General features: G+C 35.6%; 2 protein-coding genes across 3 annotated transcripts; both read right to left on the bottom strand.

Annotated features, from left to right (window-relative positions):
• Window positions 1-1,835: 1,835 nt before the first annotated feature.
• On the bottom strand, window positions 1,836-5,588 carry LOC129004868 (protein TsetseEP-like). Of its 2 annotated transcripts, XR_008491776.1 has the most exons (3): window positions 5,433-5,588; window positions 2,958-4,087; window positions 1,836-1,925 (listed from the first exon to the last, which is right to left on the bottom strand). XR_008491776.1 is itself a non-coding variant. In XM_054433553.1 (2 exons), exons 1-2 carry the CDS (start codon window positions 5,478-5,480, stop codon window positions 3,581-3,583), a joined length of 555 nt encoding a protein of 184 aa, XP_054289528.1. In that variant the 5' UTR covers window positions 5,481-5,588; the 3' UTR covers window positions 2,742-3,580. The 2 variants fall into 2 exon arrangements, 1 of the variants encoding a protein (XP_054289528.1); XM_054433553.1 differs by lacking the exon at window positions 1,836-1,925 and having other exon boundaries at window positions 2,742-4,087.
• Window positions 5,589-13,673: 8,085 nt separating this feature from the next.
• On the bottom strand, window positions 13,674-25,292 carry LOC129004873 (28S ribosomal protein S35, mitochondrial-like). The gene is made up of 6 exons (XM_054433558.1): window positions 24,742-25,292; window positions 22,966-23,059; window positions 20,220-20,571; window positions 17,364-17,543; window positions 16,062-16,263; window positions 13,674-13,775 (listed from the first exon to the last, which is right to left on the bottom strand). The coding sequence occupies exons 1-6, from the start codon at window positions 24,905-24,907 to the stop codon at window positions 13,717-13,719; spliced, it is 1,053 nt and encodes a 350-aa protein (XP_054289533.1). The 5' UTR covers window positions 24,908-25,292; the 3' UTR covers window positions 13,674-13,716.
• Window positions 25,293-25,517: the final 225 nt, after the last annotated feature.

Here is a 25,517-nt window from a genome sequence, read left to right as displayed (position 1 = left end):
CTGGTTCTTTTCCTTTTAACCTTTAGTAGCAGCAAGAATCATTTTTACGTACCAACACATCACAGTAATTTACAAATTAGTTATCGTTGGTGTTGCACCTTATTTATTACAGGCGTAGGCCTATTCAATATAATTGATGTCTTAACTGTATAATTTTTGCTTTTTCTGTCTGGATTCCAAAATGTTATGCTAAGAAAACTATAACGCATTTTAGAAAAACATTTATTCAGCAAACCATCATGAATTGTTCAAACACTTTGAACGTTGTTTATGTATCAATAGTTCGTGGCCTATTTTGGTAATTTTTATTACAAATTACCAATCTAAATCGTCTATAGTAGGCCTACTGTACTTCATTTCATATAGCAAACCGATTCATATACCATTTCGACAGAATTTCGAGTCATCTCCGGTCCAAGCAAATATAAATTGTTATGATCAAATTTTATGGCATTAACAAAGATTTCAAGTACTAATTTGATATGTACCTTTTTCCCTAATTAAGCAGATTCCCTAATTAAGTTCGGTATTTTTGTGTGTATGTATGATGGTAACGCATTAATGTCCTTGTTTCTCAATGTTTCACGGAAAGGACAAGAGCGCCTTGATAATGAAAATGTCAACCCGAATAAAGTGTTAAATTAAGAGGTTGAGGTAGTACCTTAAATACTTTTAACCATTATGTTATAGTCCTTTAAATTCTGAACAAAATTGTACAAATCCCATTTCCGTATATTTACTCTCACCGCTTACACATGATAAAGGTTGTTGACAAACTTATGGGAGAAAGTATGTGTCAGAATGCTGATACCGTTTATTTAGTTTAGTCATTGGATATAACATATGGATCAACAAGATCCGGGTGACATTTAATTGCGAAGCATTAGTTTTGGCTTGAAACTGTCAGATACTGTATTTGCGAAGGAATAGTTTTGTCAGCATATCTGAAAGTATGCAAACCAACTGCTGTGCTTTATATAAGAAGGTTTTAACTGACTATGATAAGATCCCCGTGCGTAGAACGGGCACACAGCTAGTGCCAGTTAAATATACCATTAAGCCGGGTTTAGATCAGCTGTTTCCTCTAGGATCAATATACCACAGTCATTTGTTTTCTATTTTTCTTGTTTTGGAGAGAAAACGGTTATTCTAGGACCACTCTTTTTGTGTTCTATATGAACACAAAAAGAGTGGTCCGAGTAAATTATCTATCAATACATATTTTATATACTTAATAAGTGTTTTTCTGTAACACCCCTTTTTCGCCCGTCCTTCTTCACATATTTTTACGATTTAGGTATCATTTTACAGCCTATGATTTAGCGGAGGGACGAATGTAACTCGATAAGGTAATTTCATTTAAGGCATTTTATTTATTTCTAGGGTTCACTTTCAAATATCCAGTATTAAAGAACAACTTTCTTCATAACGGGTTGAAATTTTAATTTTAATTTAACAAGAGCTTATCCTTCAGTTTAATGTTTACTCACAGTTAGATAGTAAATAACAGACGAAAATTTTCACGAAAATGTAGTATTGTTCACCTAACAACTGTCTTTAAAAAAAATCAATCTTTGAAAGGACACTGGATTATTCATTTTGCCTCGAAAACAAGTTTTGGTCTCTTATAAAGTTGCACAATTTGCGTACGGGCCCCCTAGTCACTCATTGTGTATTCGTCATACCGCAATGATAATTGTCCATACTTTAATTTATGTTATTGGTTTTAATTCTAAAAACGTAGAGTAAACATTAACCGATCCTATTGGAAAATGGTCAATATTAAATGTTGTTACACATTTGGCATTCACTGAAATATGTATGTAATCAAAATTATACAATATATCACTCGCTTACATGCGTGAAATCTTCCTCCTCGAGGGGTCGAGTTTATTGGTTTGCCTTCAACCTCATAGTTAAGTGCTCTGCAAAATTGTTCAATGTTATTTTAATAAGCGTTTTGTCAATTTGTTTTACTGTTAGTACACTTTTTATTAATAAAATCAATAGACTAAGCCTATGATATCATGGGATTGTGTAGTTAGTTGAAACCAAATAAAGTGCACTAGCATCAAAAGAAAAAAAGTAGTGACACTTTTAATGGTTAGTATTTACTTTCATATTGAAAATTAACAAACTTACGAAGTAACTAAGAAAGTACGAAAGTACGAAGTAATTTAAAAAAAACCTTAAGAATGAATCATCGCAAGACTTTGTGTGGAGGGCAATCTAAAATAAAGAGAGTTAGCTTTGTACGCTTAGGAGTCCTAACTTTTAATTTGAAAGATAAATCTATAGTCCTAAGTGGGATCCGCTCGAACAGGCTAGAACATTGTCATATAGCCGAAATCAATTGGTAATTAATGGGATTTTAACAGAGATCCAGAACATACTCTTTTTCACTCTAATTTTTAGGACTCGCCACACAGATTTCATTAAAAATAAAATGTTTTATTTTAAAATTCGTATTCGTCTGCCTGCAACACCAAGCTCCACAACCAATATTATTATTTGGATAAATTATTGTTGTTAAATCTTTTCTTCTCCATGTATTTGTGTGTGTACGCATAATTACTTTTCATAACCCCAGGTACGAAGAGAAACTTGAAAATGAACCTATGGTTCAAAAGCAGTACATTTAACAAAACTAAATAGAAATTCTTTACTGCAATAATTACAGGTATTTTGCATCTTACATAGTTATAGAGGGCAAGGATAATGCTCTAGAGCAAAGAATACTCTTCAAGTATACTAATATATTTCACCCAGCGAGGCTCAGTCGCTTTAAGACTTCCTTAACCATTTGGTAGGTTAGTTTAAATAAATACAAAGCCTACCTATATTTACAACCCCTTAATTAATTACCATACGATTACGTAGCACTTGGTGTTAAGCTGAAACAACTTAAACGTTAAGTTATGTTTGTTAGTAAAAGCGTTGCGTAAAGAAGAGCTTACTGAAAAGTAGTTGAAGATGTTACTTCAATATCTTCTCTTGTAGAGGTTAGCTCAATCGCTGAATAATTTACGTTGTTCATATCCAGGTGCTATACAATTTAAAAAAGCTGTGGATTATTTTATGTCAACATAAAAACTAATACCTTTGACTATTATAATAGTAAATGCTAATACCTACTGAAAATGTGCATATACTTGGTCCACAAATAACTACTTCTAGATTAAACTACTCGATAAAGTAATAAAATCTTCATGAAGACAATGCAGATTTACAGGCATTGCGCTTTTTATAGTTTCAATTGAACACTTCCTGAGTATAAACTCTCGTATTCAGATATTGGACAGGTAACTAAAAACAGGTAATTTAAAAGAACTTTTCAGTTAATATTTAACGTGTGTAAAAGTTTCAACCTAAACTTAATATACTACTTGTAATCTATTTATATTATACAATCACATTGATCGGCATTTTCGTTTAGTAATTTTAAATGTTTAACTAGGTAGACACATTTTACCAGAAGGTTGAAGATTAAAAAATTACAAAAAATATCTAAACTTTTTACTTTGATAAATCTCGATACAAATATAACCTGTTCATTTTTCAGTTGTTAATGGAAGTCGTATCACCATTTAAAATAATCTACATCACCACTTCCACTTCCCTCGGGTTCGGTCGATGTCGATGGTTCCGTCACGGGTGTATCAGTGGTAGGTCCTGGGGTGGGTCTCGGCGGAGGTGACGGTCTAGGTCTCGGTCTGGGCCCGGGACCTGGTTGATGGGTAGGCCTAGGTCCAGGACCTGGTTTGGGCCCCGGTGGACTGGGTTCCGGTTTGTCAGTAGGTTTCGGTCCAGGCCCTGGTTTAGGTCCGGGCCCAGGCTTAGGTCCAGGTTTGGGACCTGGACGAGGGGGTTTCGGTGGTTCTTCCTCACTTGAATCACTTTCCCTGGATTCACTAACACTCAATGATTCTTCACTGGATTCACTGCTTTCATCGGATCCTTGGAGCAGTTCTGACTGCCTCTCGTTAGGTTTTTGAAATATTCTCAGTTGAGATTGATGCCATCTTCTCAAGTTATCTAAGTTGTCGTCGTCGTGGTTGTAGCTCAGTTTGCTGCTCACTAACTGAACCTGGAAATGTAACGTAATCGTAAAATAAATCTATTTACTAACCTAGGACCAAGGAGAGATGATATGGTTCTTAAAATCTACATATGAAAATAGTTACACAAAACCCTCCCAGTATTGTACTACTAACGACACTCAATTATACAATTTAGGTTTATACAACTTTCTTTGGCTAACACGATTGGCTTTTGATAGGGTACAAATTTTAGGAGTAGGGCAAAAACGTAAATGTGAGTTTTCTTGTGGATGCCAATTAAATTTTCTTCCAAAAGTTACTCATCGAAAATTCGAACGTCAATGGATGGAATTAGTACAAAGTGACCGGAGCTACATATGTGGCGGGTTCTTAATCCACCCTTGCATTTCGGCCTATAAATTTCAGCAGTTTTCAATCTCACCCGGAACTGACACACGGATACAAAAACGGAAGACATAAACCATCTCGTCTTCATAATTATATATAGCTGTATTTCTATCAGCGCATCCCTGTATCTGTTTGCAAAACTTTGTTGAAACAATAGTTTGAATTCGAAAAAAAAACTCACTATGAACAAGGCCAACACATAGACGTGTTTATGTCTCGGAATACACCCACGGACGTTTAAAGTTTCGATGAGAAGCAGTAAAAAGTAAATATTACTATATGACAAAGGTGATAATTTCACTTTATAACATGTTAACCTAGCACTTTGTGGTGTGGGTCAGTTGTTAATTTAGTTTAACGATCCCCAATTGAATCTCAAACAATAGTCGCTTATTACAATTCGTTTCAACCATGGATTTGTGTTGAACTACATTACTACAATGCTGCAAATGTATAACAAACTCGACAACCAGGTTTACTGTAAAACTCGTATTAACTTAACGTCTATTGACAACTCTGTCTTTACAACTCGAATAGATTTTAAATAAATACACTAGCTTCTTAGCAGCAACATGTTTTGAGTGGGTATTTGGTATTTCTAACTGTTTACTTGTACAAAAACTAAAATTAGTTTTCCTATAACAAAAAATAAGTTATACACTTTAAAGCAACATAACTAACTTATTATGCAAAATGAAACATTAAAGGATCTACAACTATTTTATCCTCTAAACCTAACAGTTTTCTGGCCTGATAAGAATAATATACAAGACGAAATATTTTCAAATTATCCCAAAACCTATCAATTGTTTATATTAAAGTGCTTATTTTGTCCTTAGCACGTAGGCTACACCAGGAGAACTATATTGAAAATATACTGGTTAACCAATGTCTTAATACAACTTTTCATTGATTCCTAGCTAATGTAATACTAAAATCTAACAATTCTGTATGAACAAAAATTTTCGTTAATAGGCTACTCACCGAAAACACGGAAGCGAACACAAAAACAATCAACAGAGAAACACGCATTTTAGACACAGTTGATTAAGTATTACACAAAAAACTAGCATTGAGATTGGTTTTATAGGCTAACTGAGATGTACTAGAGTCTAGAGTTCATTTTAATCCTTTGATTACTGTGTTTGTTTCGTTCAAGTACAGCTTAACAGGGTTAATACCAGAAAATATACGATTCACGTCATTCTCGGTACCCGAGCAGCTAATCTTATCTAGTTAACCTACAGTAAATTAGAAAGGAATTACTTTTCTCCTAGAACACTCCAAACAGTTTGTTTTCGACGATTGTGTTTTTCCATGCATAACTAAGCCATTACCTCATGTTGATAAACAATGCTTTTTAACTTCTCATTGAACTGTGTGTTGAGGGGGTGGCTTCAGCATATTGGGTTGTAATTAAAAGATAACAAAATAAACTAATTGTAAAAGCATTGCTTTCGCCAAAACTAGATAGTAAATATGTTTCAAATCGCTTCGACTTAAATGTAACCAAACAATTTAGCTTATTAGCTTGTATTTAGCTTATATAAACTTGTACACACTTACGCAACCACTAATTCCGCTTTTCAATATTTATTTAGTACATATTTATGGTTTACCTTTCTAATTTTCAACATTTTTACAGGGTCTTAAAACGGGGAATAGTAATTTATTTTTGAGCTGTTGCAAATAATGCAACGAAGTTTTGTACATCAGTATTTTACTTCAAAACTACGTTTCGAGGCAAAATAATTTTTCCATTATACTGGGGGACAAATAGTCGGAAAGAAATATTAATAAGGGTACGATAAGGCAGTTTAACACATTAAAGTAAATATCTCTATAAAAATTATGAGGAATATACCAGCTTAATTAGGTTTGTTAAATAAGTCCAGTTTCGTTAGTTTAAACTTCCGCCGTTTTGGCTAGGATGTCATGTTTGAGGGACTTCCGTGTTCCTAAAGGCTATTTAGTTACCGGTAAACCATATGTTGAAGTCGAGTCGTAACCATCTATATAAATAAAATTAGAGTTTTGTCTGTACATTGCTTAGAATAATGAACTTTTTGGTTATTTTTACATTTCATAGGTCAGAGAAACCGAATCAAACCTTATCTCAATTTCTGTCTGTCTGTCTGTCTGTCTGTCTGTCTGTCTATCTGTCATTCTCTTGGTAACGCTAAAATACGCACTTTATTACAACTACTCCTCAATAACTATAGCACTGTCCCGCCTGAAACTTATTTTCCAAATACTATACATATATGAGATGGTTTTAGACGTATTTCATCGAATATGAGACAGTTAGATATTTAACAGTAAACCCTTGAAAATCAAGTTTTTGTCGATTTTTGACGTGGAATTTCTGGAAGCCCATGTTAACCTTATGAGAAATGAAATTATTGAATCTTAACAGCTGTTTCAATTAAACAAGTTGGTTCTGTTCTGTGATGTTCAATAGCATTAAAGTTACAAGGATTACCAACAGGGTGCAGCACTAGCACTATTATTTCTTTTACATTTATGACAACAGCTAATTTGCAACCTGGAGGCGAGTGAGCGTAGCGAACGAGCTAACCTGAAGGCAAGTGAGCGTAGCGAACGAGCTAACCTGAAGGAAAGTGAGCGCAGCGAACGAGCTCCAACATACAGGTGAGTGAGCGTAGCGAACGAACTTCAACCAGGACGTGATTGAGCCATGCAAACGAGATCAGATAGTAAAAATAAAAGTAAGCCTACCGTTATAGGATCGACCGGCAGACACAGAGGTAATTTAACCTTTTATTGATTGTCATACCGATCCGGAACAACAAAAAACAACATAAAATGAAGCTATGTATAATAGTTTGGCCAGCATATCTTAAAATATGCAAACCAACTGCTGTTCGTTATATAAGAAGGTTTCAACTGAATATTATAAGATCCCCGTGCGTAGAACGGGTACACAGCTAGTATTTAATAAGGCCAAGCTGTCAGGTTGTGCCTCATTTTACCTGGGTGAACAATTAAAAATCTAAGTTTTTAACTACTTATTAAACCCCAATGAATTAACTTGATGTCGCTTGATAGGAAATTATAAATCTAAGCAGAAGTGTTCTAGACATTTTTTTACAAAATAATCCATTTGTAGTAACTTATAAGTAAATTATAAAATTTAAATGGCCGCCATATTGAACCAAAAATACATTTGTTCACAAAAATTGTTGCTACTTCGAATCATACACCAAATTTCATAAAAATATATATTTAAAATTCTGTAGCTAAAGAAAATGGTAGATATCTCGCTAACGATGCAGTTTTGGAAAAATTTATATTCTTGATTGTAGTTTTATAAACTTATTTCTATTTTTTTGTACTTACTTACATAGTAAAATTCCAGGGGTTTATTAATCGCAACATATTTGAAAAAAATCTGTTTACGTATCTTTCAGCAATGCCAAAAGTCTGTTTCTGTGGTGCAATCATACAGTTTGTCAAGTACAACTTGAGAAGTAGCATGTGTAGAGAGAAACTTCCCTTGCCTCGGGGTGGAACAAGTTATCGCCACAGAAATATGCGTCAAAGGAACCAAGCTTGTTTGAGCTCCAGGCCTTGTGGCTACATACCAACTACAAGCATGCTCTACGCTATCTGGATATCGCTAAAAATTCACCCCAACTTATCAACAGTTTAGCAACTATGAGTTTGACGGATGAAACTTATTTCCTTTATGATTTATTTGGTCATACAGCCATACGCTTCCATTTAACTGTTCCATAAGTGGGGAGGGGACTGGAGGGGTAATGAATAACCTGCAATAAAAAGAAGGGATCATTGGTTCTACTCCGAAAAATGTTTAAAATGTATGTAGCTGATTTTACAAAAATACATAAATTTGCTTGGTATATTGTAAATTTATAGTTTATGCATAATTTTTAGAATTTGTAAAAATTAGCTAAATGTAGGGTTTTGTAGAGGGACTCGAGCCCCCCTTGCCCATATTGATGGACACCTCAGCTTGATAACTGATGCTTGATAATTATAGCAATGGGCTATGTCGCATTAGAATTATCAAACAAATTATCAAATTTAATTTTAAAAAGTCCCTAACAGTTGTATGTAGGCCTATATGATTTAAAAACCTATTACCTCTAAAACAGGGAAGCATTTCATTGCTTTGCCCATCCTGTGTCTATTTATAAAAAAACATCAACAATCTGTTTTATAAAATAACTTATTCTATCATTCTTCAGACCTCTTATACAGTATTGAAATTATTAAGCTACTAAATTCCCATATGGAAAAGAACATTTTCATCTAGTAATATCATCGTTTACATATTTCCATACATCTCAGTATGAAAATAGATATAGGTGATATAAGGTTTTTAAACTGTAAATAATTACAGAAATTTTGACAGTTTTATTGGATGTCGAATATTACACAAAGATTAGTTAATGGAATTCGTCATAAATTATTACTGTCAAGCAAGAATATCTGTTGTAAAAAACTAAATACCCCCGCCGCAGCAAACCTGCAGACTAAGCGAATTTCCATTTGCCTGATTGGATTTACACTAAAATGTCTACTTAAAAATATTACATTTATTTCCTATTTAAATAGAATTAGTTTAACAAGTACTTAGGTTTGCTGCATCAGGGAGGGTAAAACAGTTTTTTTTTTTTTTTTTTGTAAAATGTTAATAGTTAGTAAGAAATAAAAACATTTTCCAAATTTTATCAAAATATGTTGATAAACAAGCAAACTACAACAGTTTACTTGTTCTCCATAAGAATAACATGGGAATTTTAAATTTACATTTTTTTTTGAATTTTCTCCATAACCATTAGGCGCATAATAACGCTTCAATATACTAAATTATTTGTTTTTTTAAGCTCTACAAAATGGTTTGGAAAGAAATTGCTAAATTTTATGTTTTTTGGGTCAAAAATGGGAAAAACCTATTTTTACCCCATAAAAACCCCCTGTAAACCCCCGTTCCCAAAATCCGATCATGCTGGTTCGCGAACTCTTTTGAATAAAATGTAGGTTTACTCGTTCATACCACATTTCATCAAAATCGGATCATTTTTTTATCAAAATATGTTCATAAACAAGCTAACTACAACAGTTTACTTGTTCTTCATAAAAATAACATTGGAATTTTAAATTTACATTTTTTTTTTAATTTTGTCCATAACAATTAGGCGCATAATAACGCTTCAATATACTAAATTATTTGTTTTTTTAAGCTCTACAAAATGGTTTGGAAAGAAATTGCTAAATTTTATGTTTTTTGGGTCAAAAATGGGAAAAACTTATTTTTACCCCATAAAAACCCTCTGTAAACCCCCGTTCCAATAGTCCGATCATGCTGGTTAGCGAACTTGTTTGAATAAATGTAGGTTTACACGTTTATACCAAATTTCATCAAAATCGGATCATGTATTATAAAAATAGTTTACACATAATAAATATATAAAAATATTAAAACAAGATATTGCAATTGACAGGATAAAAATGAATTCATATCATAAGGACAAAGTACAATCAATTTTTCTGAAAGTTTCTTTAGAAAATTATTTAAACTCAAAGACTGGTATGTGAAATAAAATGATAATTTGTTGTAGACTTTTATGCATTGATAATAACATGTATTTTAATGCATTGTGAAACAAAGCTAATATGTGGCTTAGATTCCAAAAGTTGTTTGTGTCTAGTTTCATAATTATGAGTTGTTTTACAATTTTCAAGTAAATAAATGTTTTTAACAAGTGTAAAATATAAAGGGCAGGAAGGGTCAACAGTTTGATTTTTTTTAAACTGGATCTAGCCTACATGATTTTCTTGAGCTGATGCCGGCAAGAATGATGTTAAGATGAAACTAGAAACATTTCTGAAATTCGTCTGAGCGCTTTACATTTCTTAATAAAATGGTACGAGTTCCTGCAGCCTTGAGACAGTTACCAGTTAAAATACCAATGTTGTACCAAAGTACCGAATAGCCATGCCACTCTTGTATCTGACCATGATAAAAAAAAAGGAATTAATGTAAATCTGGATCTCCTTTACCTCTTTACTTAGACTTAGTTAAGACTTCTACCAGAGCAATGTTTCCTTCATGAACAAAAATGTCACTTCAGAAAGATGAAATCTTATATGTGATTTTCTCAGGCGAAGAATTTACATTCTGAATAAATATGGATTTACCATCTTAATGTTGCTTCCCCATGAACAAATTTTTGAGGAAAGTGGACGCTTTGGCCAAAGGTGCTATCCAGAAGTGAGGAGGCTGGCGTGGGTTGCCAAGCACCCGAACCCTGCAAAGCCAGTTCCTCCAGGAACCAGGATGTTGAGAAAAAAGCAGGGCGAGGGCGGCACCCCCAAAGCTGACTCTAATGAAGCCTCCGGGAAGAAAGGTGGAAAGAGGGGGCGAGAGCACCAGACACATGAGGATGTCTGGGGCGAGAAAAAGAAGACGGGGACGAAAGAGGTAGAGGGCTCGGGTTTTTCACAGAGAGCAACGGTACCCACCTATTCGTTGATACTGTCTGTGGAGAAGATGGCCATCGCCAGATCTGAACACCCGGACAGGAAACGGAGGGAGGCTGAAGCCAACAAAATGAAGGGGGAGCTGTCCAGGTGGGCCATTTGTGGCAAAGACATCAGGATAAGCAGCTGCCATCTTGAAGGCGGAGCCTTGGTGGTTGGCTGTGCTAATGCAGCCACAGAGGATTGGCTGGTCAAACAAGTTCAGGAGCTGAGTCCTTTCGGGGAAATCTTGCTACAGCTTGCTCCAGCCAGAGACCTTGTGAAAGCTGTGAAGGTATCGGCGTTTGTTCCCATCTCAACGGGGGCAATAACCAAGAATGACGTGATGCAGGGCCTCAAGCTCCAGAATGACCTTGACATGGACCACTGGGCGGTTGTCGGGGGAAACTCAAACCCTGACAGACAATAATTCCTGGTCATGATAATGGCAACATACAGTCAAAGAGAATGCTGCAGACACCTACCGGATGCGACCTGGTGGTTGGCTTCATCAGCGGCCACTGGTTATTCCGCGGACATCCATACAAGGTGGGAATTCAAGTTGAAAGCCTCTTATGTAGCAAATGTGGTGAGGAGGAGGAGACAGCCTTCCACGTGATATTTATGTGCCCAGCCCTACAAGGTCTGCGTATGAGATTCCTTGGCCTATTGAGGGAAGACCTATTGAAGGGAAGGACAGGTTACCATAGTCAAAAGATTCTCATTGGTTCGATGATAAGGACCTTGGATTTGACGGAGAACGAGGACCTGAGAATGAGGGTGCACAATAAGCTGTTCCAGCTGCGATGCAATCCCATAGTCACTTGTAAGCCTGGCCCTCTGATAAAAAAAAAGAAGAAAAAAAACAGAGATTCTCTAAATGATTTATTCTTGTCTATGTTTATCATTTTTTCACCAAAACTCATAAACAGAAAGATCCAAAGTATGTCAAACAAATCTTTGGTGGACATGCATAGGCCTACAGTAAGGATGAGTAATTTACGGACCTACCGAAGGTGTCCACCAAGACCAAGCTAAGCCACTGACAGTTCTCTCATGAGTGGCACACCACATCTGACTGAGGCTAGATGTGAACCCTCACTATGTTGTTTCCTAACCGAAGACAACGAACGCCTGGTCAGGAATAAGCCCTAATGGTCTAATGCACGAACAACACAAGTCAACCCAAAGCCAAATCTTAAGTTGAAAACTTGTCTCCTAGGTTTTAGCAATTAGCAATACCAGGTAGATGTCACCTGTTTTGTTGAGCTATACTTTGTAAATGGTAAAACATGCACAGGTACAGTTGATTTTTAGTCGTCTTGGTTAACAAAAACTCTCAAATTATATAACTTATTCATCCATGTTATTCATGTATAAATGGATGTTTTTTACTAGCCAGGAATACAATACATTTGCAATTTTTTTCAGATAAATTCAGCCACACTTTGTCAACTTATCACATTGCCTGCTTGATAAAATGTAATTTTATTACTGTGCGTACAACCATTGTACCTACTACTACTGTAAGCTACAGTAATTAACTTTTCCGGACACCAGCTGATTATAATAATGTTTATTTTAACCCCGGTATTTCATAAACATAACAAATTATCAGTGAAAAATTTTGAGTGTAGGAGTTTTGCCAACGGGTATCAGGTAGAAAGGGTCCCCATCCATGAATTCCACATACTGCGGAGTTTTGCCAACGGTTGTGGGTTGCGCGAGAGGGGGAGGGGGAGAGAGAAAGATTACACGTGACCGTGAGGGTGGCTTCCGCTAGGGGTGGACAAACCAGGCAGGATGCTGACTGTGTTCAAAGTAATGGAGTTATGCACCTCTGACTGTGAAAAGAGATGTATTGAATTTTTAACCTAACCTAACCTAACCTAACCTAACCTAACCTAACCCACTGCGACAAGCGCATAACTGCCAAGCGTAGACAACCCTGACAATCGCTCTCCCTCCCTCCCTCACAATCTTTCTCCCACCACCACCGTTGGCAAATCTCCGCACCAAGAGGTGGCCGAAGGCATCCCCCCATCTACCTGCCACCCGTTGGCAAAACTCCGGTTCCCAAAAATTGTTCAAAACTAAATCTAATCAACTTTTTTTGCTCAGAAATGTATAAGCCGTGGTTTTATTCATGATAAAACCATAGCTTAACATGTTTAACCTAAAAAAATAAAAGATATTCTGTACATAAAAAAATAACACTTGGTAACATGAAGACATGGTAGTCATTAATTCTAATTTGTCACACTAAGCTTAATTCTAAAGATAAAATCACAAACAAAGTTTGATGATAAGTAGTCTAATGATAGTGTAAGTATGTATAAGTATTCCAATGACAGTGAGTGGTTTAAAATATAAACATAACCTGTTGGAGAAAATTTGAGTACACCAATAGTGATTGTCCTAATCGTCTGGTAAACATTTATTTTTGGAACTATACTCCGTTTACAAAATTAAAATTTACGGTTTTGGTAGAAGAAATCTATTCCCTACGCTTTATCCTACCTTTAAAACAGTAGTCCAACAGCTGAAGTTTGCCAAACAGCCAATCAGCTGCAACATTGGCATTAAGCAAAAAAGTAGTGAGGGACTTTCCCTCAAATCGCCTAAAATGTGTGAACGGACTATAGTAACGTATTATACTATTGCTTAGTATCTAAGATGGACGCAGTGTGAGGTAAAATAATGAGATCTACAAAGAAAGTATTCTATGTACATTTTATTTCTATATTATTTAAAAACTTCAGAACAATAACTTTTCAGATGCAGATTTATATTGGTTTAGCTTTTCTTCACTTTCCTCTGAAAAAGAATGAGTCGATTAGATAAATTAAATTAAGAGCAACAGAAAGATTCAGGGGGATTCAGGAAAACAAGAGTGTATTTAACTTTTCTACCACCAAAGCCACTGTAACTGTACTTCAATCAAGCTCTAATATTCGGTAACAGAAGAATTGTTTCCTTCAATCTTCAAGTAAAAAAAATAAGAGTTAGAATGTTGGTTGATGACTAGGAGGATTAAACATTAAGGAGAGGGCACGCGAATAGGAATACACATGTTGCGGTGAAGCCAGCTTTAGCAGAACACTAGAGGGGCACGCAGAGCCGTAGAGTGGCAAAAAGCCTCGGCTATAACATGGGAGAGATAGGGAAAAACTCGACGCGCGCTGTTTCGAACTAAAATTGTCGCTAAACTAAAACACCTGTGTTATTCACCGATGGCATTCTTAAAGTAAATTAAATTTCCTATCGAACGGTGTCAATAATTTCTATAAAAACTATTGTTTATTATTTATTACTGAAGATCAAAGTTGAAAGAATTGGCCTGGACTTTGAACATATCATTACTTTAATTACGTTTTTGAAAAAAATATGATGTATCTATACAAATTAACAATTTATTCGTATTCCTTAATAGTTTCGCGAAATAAAAAATATATATTTACCTATATTTAAGAGTGGTATTTAGAAAAATAATTACAATAAATCTTTTTTAATTTTTCCAGTTTATAAAACAATCTTACTAATTATAGGTTAAAATGAAAAATTTAATTCGGGTGGTGAAATACATTTTAGATTTGCATTTTTCATAGTTCTCTCGATTTGTTAATACCATGTTTTACTAGTTTTAAGAGATTTATGTGCTAGGCAGGTGATTTTAAATAGCTAAAGTTAAGAAAAAATGTAAAGCCGCTCTAACTTTTTTTACACCAACAGCCGTTACAATTAAATTACAAACATAAAAAGTAAAACAATTTCTTGGTAATCAAATTCTAGATTTTTTAATATCATATTGAACTATATTTGATCTGTTTGGCCAAAGAAACTTCAAGTAAAAAGTGTAAAATGTTCAACAATCATCACGTCTTTTGACGCCAAAGTGTGTTTATCATTCTTTTAAAGGATTAAAACTTAATTTATATTCTAATATTATGGTTAGAATTTAAGTTTTTAATTTTCGTAGCATGATGTAGTCTAAGTTTTAAATAGTTAATTGATATTTCTGTTACCAAATCTCCCACTCCCAGTAACCCACACAACACAGTATGAGAGGGGGGGCGGGAGAGTAGCGCTGCCTCTCCCCCTCCCCAGTACGCTGGCTTCAACGAAACTACAGCGTGTCCTCTCCTTAATGTTTAATCCTCCTAGGTTGATGAGGAGAGTAGGTACTATAATGTCCTTTCAGTTTGGGATGTTTAGAAAATCTGTATAAGGGATAAATCAGCATTTTACAGTGGCACAATATATCTGTGGTTCAATAGAACAAAGTTATTTTTATTCATGTTGAAGCCTTCCGGAATTGGTAATCAATTATAACAGGTTACGTACCTTGATGTCCACAATATCTCTGTCGAACTTCTGTTGACTAGTTTTGACTACTAAGTAGTCATTTTTGAAACAGAACGTTAAAATATTTCATTCATTGAATTTCGTCAAATCTTCTTAAATACATTGAACACAAACACAACACAGCCACGGTAGACATTTAACATAGTTGGCCGGCCGGCGCACGTCACTCTTGGCTATACGGAGTCCATGGGTACTTTGGGATTTTTATAGGCTATGGACTAGCAGTTACCCAACACGCGTTGCTGCGCTAACAACTATTTTAAATGGCAAAATGGTAATGTGTTCTTTACAATCTATATCTTTTTATGTGTATGAATATAAGTTTTTACTTTGATAAAGGTTTTTACTTTTTATGTTTACATATTTAATACAGTAGGGGAGAATTTAAACGTTGTTCAGTGCACAGGTATGCTGCCATTGGGGTTTAATATATTTGGACTTACCGGTATCTAAAAGAAAAATAGGTTTCTGTGCTGCATTCTGTGGAAATATTGTGGCACTATTCCAAATCATGACTAATACAGAATGTTGTGATTATTCAAACCAACAGTTGTTGAAAGTAAACATCTGCTTTTAAATTATATTTATTTGTAAACATTGTAGTTGCAAAAGTCTGCCATTGGACCCCTTAAAACCCTCATAGGCAGAGACCGTTCAAACAAGAGAAACACTGTAGCTGTTTGACTCTAGGTAAACTGTGGTACCAGGTAAGCTAAGAATTTGACTACCTAAACTTACCTCGGCTGTTGTTGAATATATCCTCAATGGCATTTTTATAATCCTTTAATGTGGCGGCGAGCTCCTCAGGAGGGTTCTTGAGGTCAACATCAGGATGTGTTCGGCTCAGAAGATTGTTCACGTTCTTGTAAGACTGGTTTGCCTCCCACTCGTAACACTCCATGTCCTCCAGAGTTTTATCTTTCTCCCAGCTTTCGACCCTCTGAAAACACGGAAAACAAATAAATTTGCATTTTCACTACCTGAGAGTAGAGTATGGTCATAAAACTTTGATAGTTGATCAAAATATGAGTAGGCATACAATATTCTTCAACTGTACTCCCAGCCTAGTAACTTCTGAGACTTTTTTTGTTGGAAGAAAGGCACGGGTCTGGAATTTTTTTTACATTCTTCAGGCTAGACCTATGGGTGCATCATTATCTCTTAGAAAATCCATTTTTGATTTGGCGGGATTTGAATTTGGGACCTCTGTGACCAAATTACCACCCCTAGACTCTACCAATAGACAAGCTCGCTCCCCAACACTAGTATAGTGGTCAGTACCCCCCCCCCCCCCCCACCCCTGTCACTTCAAGACATTGGAGATATCGGATTTTTAGAAAAAGTTTAAAAAAAGAACCAAAAACTTAATCGATTTGTATAATATATTTTTTTGTTTTATATTTAGGATCATTTCCGTGCTTTACTTTAGCTGAACTCACAGTATAGTAAATATTTCATTTTGTTTTAATAAATAAAAAATATTATGCTTGGTAAAATTTAATGACGCTGGAGTAATACCTCCTTAATTTTAAATTAAACAGTTAGTAGGCTACTGACCCAGCATTCGTAAAAAGGAGCAGTTAAAAGGTACCCAGATCATAATAGAGCATATAGCACATAGAGCACAGTCATAATACTATTTCCTGAGTCTCCCTAGTTTTAATTTAAACTAGCTGTTACCCACGGGATTTACCCCGTTTGACTTCATAAGTATAATGAAACTATTGGTTGGTTAAGTTTTTAAGCTGAAATAAACAAAACAGAATACAGTAATACAAACAAATAATCACACCTGATTTAAAAGAATAACATACTAAAGTACAGCTGAGGTATTTTTAACATTAGGTACATGGAAAGTTCCCTTTGGAAAGCAATTACGACCTTATAGGGTAATTTATGAAATAACGGATAGTTTTGCGCAAGGTTTCTCGTCATGACGAACATTTTAAGTATATGGTTTATGGGGATGTGACTTGTAGTTTTCTCAAAAGTTCATGGGTACTTTGGGCTTTATATATAGATTAAACAGTTAATACTGACCCAGGATTCGTGGAATAGAGCAGTTAGAAGGTACATGGCGTAGTCATAGTTTTGTTGCCGCAACGGGCATCTGTCGGCGGTGATTGTGACAACATCTGTCTTCTCATCATAGTGATCTTGTAGCAATCGAAGAATCTTATCTTTGGCATGCTTATCAAGCGGAAGCCTGTTCAGTTTCAGCTGCAATAAACTTAAATTTAGCCAGCTCAGTATTCCTAAACTCTTCCTTATTTAATACTAACAGATATCCCTCTTATTCAATAAATGTAAATAATGACAAAACAAGGTTAATTACAAGTCTATCCTAGTTTTAGATTTATTAAGGAAATTGACAGGAAAGCAGGCTTACCTTTAAATAATTCCATAGAGACACATATATATACAACACAAAAGTAAATTTTCAGAAATTGGAGAGCTCTTAGGAGGGTTCTCCAGTGTTTGAAAATGTCTACTTTTATGTTGTATAAATGTATGTGGATCTACGGACTTCTTTAAAGGTAAGCCTGCTTTCCTGTCAATTTCCTTGATAATTCCTGGCAAATTCCCTATCTTTTAACTAGTTTTAGATTTGTTTCAGGAGCAACATTTTACTCGTAACGACTGGATGAGCTTTTTTCATCTGCATTTAATATTTACAAATCTGTTCAACAATCTAATTTCTTTAAAATCCTATAGTAATAAGCTTCTACAGATGTAGTTAACTGCACCAGCCATAGTCTATGGGGAATGACTATGCATGCAAACCTTTTGATTTACTACCCCAGACTTAATTCATACAAACATAGGGTTCCTTGAAAAGTGTCACTAACAATACTACGTAATTATTAGCAACCTGATTGCTCACTACAGATTCAAGCTACGGTAACTTTAACTCAAACTTTAATTATCCAAACTCCAAGTACCGGAATCACCAATTACTTATCCAAATCACTTACAGAAAGTATTCTAAATCCTAAAACCACAGTAATAAGAATTGTTATTAAAGGAGACAGAAGCTTTGTAGCAACAACATCCTGCTTGTTTCCCATCATCGTCGTCTTCCATGATCGCTACTAAATCTTTAATATCTCCCCAAAGTGAGGTAAATAATTGATCACCAATTGCAAACCCAAGGTCTAAATTGTAGGTTGGTTTTCTTGCCTACAGTAAGGGCCGGTACACACACACCGACTTGGACGCATGTGAGTACGACTGTTCGTCTCGTGCTGACATACGACAAAGTCGTGTTACCTCATGACAGTTGTCGTATCGGTATACGACTCAGCAAACACAACAGCGAACTCTACTGGCTTTAGGACTACTCATTTGTGAGGATGTCGCTGGAGGAAGAGGTTCTCCTTCTCCTTCTCTTGTTAAGGAGAAAGCGTCGACGTAGAAGAAGAAGAATCCAAACAGATCCTTTTTTACTTGAGAGAAGGACAAAAGGACAGTTTGGTGTATCGTTTGACTAATTGAAAAGTGATGGGAAACATTTTTCATTTCCCAAACATGGGAAACAAAGTTTTTTGGATATTTCAGAATGTTGCCAATGTCATTTGACATTCTGTTGGATACTATTAGGGGCAAAATAAGAAAATTAAACACGCAAATCAGATTGGCTATTATTACGTTATGACTATTATTACATGAGATTGACAACCCTAAGCCGCGCAAAAAGCGTGATTACGCGCAAAACGGCAACACTGCTGGCGGGGCAGGGTCTGAGTTTCCCAGCGTGGCGCCCCGCAGTCGTGTCCTGGGACGCATTAGTGTGTATACACCAACGCGACAGCCGTATAACGCCATGTCCCACTTCGACTCAAAACAGTCGTGAGCCCATATGACACGACTTGCCTGTCGGACCCCAAGTCGGTGTAGGGCGCAACTCAAAATTTGTCGTCCACGACTTCTGTCGCACTAGTGTGTACACATGCGACTTCCATTGCCTACTTTGTTTCTCTACTTGTCGTGCAGATATACGATTTCTTGAGTCGTACAGGGGCACAACAAAAGTCAGTGTGTGTGTACCGGCCCTTAGCACATATAAACAATAGTAGGCGTGACTGTGATTGTTGTTTCTGAACCACTGCTAACCCTGCCTCCAATCAGACTAAGAGTGTCTACAAATCTAGAGGGTCTAGACTGTATACAGGGTAGACTGTATAGAGACAAATGGGTCTATTTTTAATGTCTGTTGTTAGTTTTTAACAAAAAACCAAAACTGAGAATTGATCGAAAATGTTGGTCTTAGTTTATTTGTTGCCATGCAATCATTTTGCCGAAATCATGGAAGACAATTATGTTAGCCCGATCACAGGTACATCCACAACTTTTCCGCAGTATTTCTTCGGGATGGAGGGAGATGATTATGACAGTGCAGCACGATCACATATTATAGTATTGATGACATAATTAAGTTATTTATTATAAATGCACAGATCTAAACAACTTAGAATTAGTGTGGCTTAAGCTAAATTATAAGCAGGTAATTTTTATTGTATCCATTCAAAACAAAAAATTATTGTAACCGACAATTGATAAAAATTTCACGGATTTATCACCAGTTTTTCTCTTTTAGGGGTTTGTGGTTTCTTTGAATGTTCCATTTGTCAACAAACATTATTAGTAGTGGATGTGAACAGTACCAGAAAGAATAATACAGGTAAATTATCAGTGACAACACAGGGACATGAACCCACAACATCGCTGTCTTGGTTCTCAAGTATCTTTCTTTATATCATTTTAACTAATTTAACCATTCGCTTATTATGATACAGAGAGATACACTGTATATTGTAATAAACAGTACAATATTACAACACCCTTAATTGGAGTAATTGAATAAATACAATGAACTTACGAATGTACAAAAACTACCTTGATTGTCACAATCCTGGCGAGGGGGTCTCTGATGGTGGGAGAGGAATGGCAGTAATCTGATGATATAACCTCTACAGGGAAATGATCTTCGCACTTCTCATCTGTTTCAAGCCCCACTGGCCATGGCGTACAGAATTTCTTAAGAGCTTCGCAATGCTTCTCGATAGCAGGCGGTGTGAGATGAAGAAAGTTGGGTATTTTCATGAGTTCCGCGTTACCAAATTTGCCAGGTGCTGCCTTCTTCTTGCCGTGGCCTTGGCGGATGGGAAGTGGCACCACAGCAGGGTGAAACGTACGAGGTCCAGGCCAAACTGATGTCCAATCCTGGTCTTCCTTCATCAAGGTTGTTCTGCAAAAAGAAAACTAGCTAGTAAAAAATGGCATGGTACAATTTTAGCGAATTTCCCATGTAGGCATAGGTATCCCATATACTGTAGTAAGCTACCAGGGACCCCTTTACTTTATTGTCTTGATGTCCCCAGCGGCCAAAAGCACCATCCGTTCAGATTCATTTATATTTATTTCATATACAGTAGAGTCACAATAATCCGAACTTCAGTAATCCGATAATCCGCTTAATCCAAAACCAAAAAAGGAGTTTTTTTTAATTTTTTTTTCTTTTCTTCAGCTGTCATTGTTATTATTTGTTTGTGACAACAATTAGTTGTATCTCGTCGAAGTATTCTGTAGCATCCGAGCGGCCAGGCGAGATAGACTTGTTGTAGGCCTAGTAGGCCAATGGGCCAACTTAACGTTGTGTGTTGATGTTTCATAATTATGTGTATTTTAGTAGGCTAAACATTTTGCTTTAATCTGAGAAATTCAACAATCCAAAATGGTTTCGGTCCCAACCATTTCACACTATCTGGACTCTACTGTGTATATATAATCTATATGTCCGTTAGCACGATAACTCAAGTAAAAAGTAATCTGATTTTTGTTTGATTTAACTTGGTACAAATGCATAAACCAACATTTTTTTAGAACCAGTTCGCAAACCAACATGATCGGCAATGCCGTAGCCAGGGGGGGGTTAGGGGGTCAAACCCCCCCCCCCCCCCGAAATCCCAAAATTTAGTAGTAAAAATTATCACTAAACTTAGGTTTACAAAGTGCAAGTTAAATTATAAAATTGAAATCACAACGGAGGATTATATTTTATGTTTTGTTATGTTTTGCAGTAATTATTAATATTTTATATAATGATTCTATTAATAAATCTGATCTATTAAAGAGGTAATAAAACTATGAAGGTTCAACAAAAATACTTTAGGTACTCAAACAAAACAGATTTATCATCCTGTAATATTTTACGTATGTAACTATATCAACATTTTAGAAATACGCATGGGAATTGGTGTTTGAATGAAAGTGCTTAAATCTGTTATCTACAGTCATGACTCGACCCAGTGGCGGTTCCAAGGGAGGCTACAGGGGCTAAAGAAAGTACCAAACAGTTCTTAGGAGGATATGGCCGTAGCCTACAGTATGGTTACAAATTTATGAATGCAATCGTTAAGTTTAAATAAGTATGTCTACTTACTTACTTATGACAAACAACAGGTTAAATGGGAGTTTTGATTGGAGACAGTTTCTAGGCGTTTAAAATTGCTTTAGAAAGATACTAATATATGTACTTTAAATACTGTATAAACAAAATTTATATTTAACACCCCCCAAGCCCCCCGGGAGCCGCCCTTGACAAGGTCCTGGAACCACCACTGACCTGACCTCCCCCCCCCCCTCCAAAAGTTTGTCCTGGCTACGGCCTTGATGGTCGGAATATGGGGACAGGGTTTTTAGGAAGTTTTATTTTATAGGATAAATTATTTTCCTATTTTAACCCTCAAAACACAAAATTTCAAAATAATTTTTGTCAAACCTTATTTTTTAATAGATACAATCCAATTCTTTTAATATAGGCTACAGACATTTTGATAAATTTCAAAATTTTTTTATTTCATTGAAAGTTACTAATAGGCTATTTTGCTAAGGAACAAACCTTATAACATTCATTGTAGCAGTGCATCTAAACCCAATGTCTAAAACCAAATGTGTTGTGGATGCGCCGAGAATCAAAACCATCCCTCCTACACCCAAGTCTTATCGAATTATGGTCTAATGTTCTTCAGTTAGTCCACAGATTAAGATTTCTTCTGTACGATATCTAAAGTTATGGAATTACATGGATGGATAGTGTTGCGTTTTGGATAATCGTGTTGGACATTTAGCAACCGCAGGGTTTCGAAGCTAAAAAACCGCAATTTGTTTAACTCTAACTCCTATCATAAGGCCTACAATTTGAATTTATCATCACTATTTTTACTCAGTTCTATCAAGAAGATTTTGCAGTTGTTCACGGTAATGAACATGTTGTTAAACTGGCACATCACTGGCAGATGGTTTTTTTGGATTTTTTGCAGCACTCCAACCATAGGACATATGCTACAATTGAACTAAACAAGGCGAGGGAGTGCCATTTACCAAAGACAGCCATTCAAAAATCTCCTGCATCTAAATAATTTAAAACAAAACATTATTCTAAGAAAGTTGGAGGGATCTCATTTGAAAAATAAGATTTTATAGTACAGTAAGGGTAGCCTTTCATATCTGTAGTCAAAAACAACCGAATCTAAACTGTGATCGATATTTTAATTCGGTTGTTTTTGACAACATATATGAAAGTCTACCCTACAGTAACACTGTTTAGAAAAAAACTATCGGCAAGCTATAAAATAAATACCTTGGTGGAGGTACCTCAAACTTGGTTCTCTGTTGTCGTGATTGCCGCTTTTGTCTCACAGTCACTTTTTTGAGATCTAATACTCTGAAATCATCTGTGAAAAATATATACAGTTAGACTTAATCGTTGCTTGATAACTAAAATTTAAAATGTTAACTCTACAGTGTTGTAACTATTTATAAATAGTAAAAGCTAAATCAAGTAAAAAGTGTATTATTTCATTAACACAAAGAATAGAAACAAACATAAACAATAACAATTCAAACAATAAAGATCATATGATCAGCTGGTAATTAAAATGTAGTCTAATTTATTTATTTCAATCCACAGCATTGCTGTGATGTTAATCCGTGGAATTACCCACTACTTTGTGGGTAATTTTAGGTGCATTGGGTAAAAATTGTGTGGGTAAAAGTGGGTAGTTTGGATATTTGAGATTTAAATGTGTACTTTGATTTTAATCAAGTCAATACCTATATATTTTTTTTCTATTCAAGAGAACCCATAAATTATTTTAACAATATAGTTATTAACTTAACTTGAAGGGCCTCTATGTGTGAAACTGAAAAGCCTTTCCAGTTTTGATTTTGAAAAAAATGATACTAGACAATGAGCTATTAGAAGTCGTAGGTATAGCTAGTGCTTGTACCAGAATGGAGTGTTTAAATATATATAAAAAAAGTCGTTCCAAAAATAAGGTTGGTAGCGTGGGCATTAGCATAGTGTCTTAAATGTTTGATTTTGAAACACATAGAAGACATAATATATCTACTATCAGTGGCTGTTCCCAGGGGGGCTATATGGGGTGAAGCCCCCCATGATATACAAAAGCATTAAAAATTTATAAGATTTACCAACAGGGTGCAGCACTATAATTATTTTTGCATTTATGTCAAAGTAAGATTGTTTACAGTTATGTTCATGTTTTTAATGTCATGAATAATTTGTGATTTTTTTGCAAATCTTTAATATAATTTATTTTTCTTTATTGTTTAGGTTAAGTGGTAGAACATTATGTCTACTGTAGATGTGTAATACCATAGTATACCGTCAATTTAAAGAAGCAAATTGTATCAAACTTTGTCCTCCCCCATTGCAAATGCAAAGCTTGAGTATAACTGCAATAAGCATTTTAAACTTATATGCCAACCCCGTACGAAGGACGGGTACTCTGCTAGTTTAGTCATAAAAGAAAGGTGGTTTTTGGACACAGTAGACACAAATAAGTAGCAAATTTTTCTGGTAAAAATGTAGGAGTAGGTAAAAAAAAACCCCGACCTAAATAAAAAAATACTGGTAACAAAACATATAACTTTAATACAATTAATTACCTAGCTATCAAACAGAAACCATACCAATTAACTTACTTATGGTACTATTAAAATAAGATAAAATCTACTCAATTACAATCCAACCGAAAATATTAGTTCAATTGGTTGATGCGGACAATTCGACTAACTTATGACAAACGATTCAACCAGTAGTGTCATATAGGCCTACCAAAGTGTTTCCCTAGGATTTTAGTGTAAAAATACTTATGGCCTAGCCTACTTAAGTATAAGCACAGAAGACATACTACTATAACCCAGAATGCTAACCGCATGTTAAAAAGCGTTAAGTACTCAGATGCTGGTGGCGCTGCCTACGAATTGACGGGCAAAGCTCTCTCCGAGTACTTAACGCTTTTCAACATGCGGTTAGCATTCTGGGTTATAGTAGTCCTAGTATGTTTTCTGTGGTAAGACACATGGGATGAGTTGTGCATGTTTAACTTACCAGTTCCCTGTGAAATTTGGGTTGTATCTCTGCTGCTACTTGAGTCCATTATAGTTTTGAAACAAATGTCAAAATCTCTCTCATTGGACAAAATACGATTATAATTAATCTTCAACTTTGATGCTGACAGCACTTTTACTGTATGTTTGCTTATCAGACTCAACATTTTGACGGGCCTCCAAGAGTAACTTAACTTAGGCCTACTTCTACTTGTCACTGGAAACTCTTCGGTATTCAAATATTAAAAGGCCTTAAGGAAAAGATGTGATGAAATGCCAAAATGGACTAAAAATTGGGAATAAATCTATTCTAAATCAATTTCCTCGACTTTTTTAATCCAAAACAACCCCTAGATCTAAAATACATTTATTAGATTTGATTTTCTATTAGTCCTATCCTCATTCTTCAGAATCAGAATGAATATTCGGAATAGGAGCTAGGGGGCATAGGGCCTTCACTAACATTGATTGAAAAAACAGTGAAAACAAACAAGAAAACTTAACCTAGCTTACAAGTTTTAATTCGACGGTCGCACAATCGCCATCGCCACACACTCGGCACTCGGCAGCGGCAGACAGCTACCAGGGCTACCAACCTACCACTATCTACCAACCACTACCACTACCACCAGTCTATTACCATTGTACCCATGCATTGTACCAGCATTGGTCCAGTAAGTCCGTATTCACAGATAGACCCACAGACCACGGCCACATTTAACTACAAGCCGCGGCCTGGTAGAATTGGCAACGTTGCAAGAGGTGTTGTCTAGCACT

The sequence above is a fragment of the Macrosteles quadrilineatus genome, unplaced genomic scaffold, assembly GCF_028750875.1.
Source record: "Macrosteles quadrilineatus isolate MER2022 unplaced genomic scaffold, UCM_ALF_1.0 Scaffold_12__1_contigs__length_5162894, whole genome shotgun sequence".
NCBI classification, from domain to species: domain Eukaryota; kingdom Metazoa; phylum Arthropoda; class Insecta; order Hemiptera; family Cicadellidae; genus Macrosteles; species Macrosteles quadrilineatus.
Note: the sequence above shows the minus strand (reverse complement) of the source record. Positions and strands in the feature narration are given on the sequence as shown.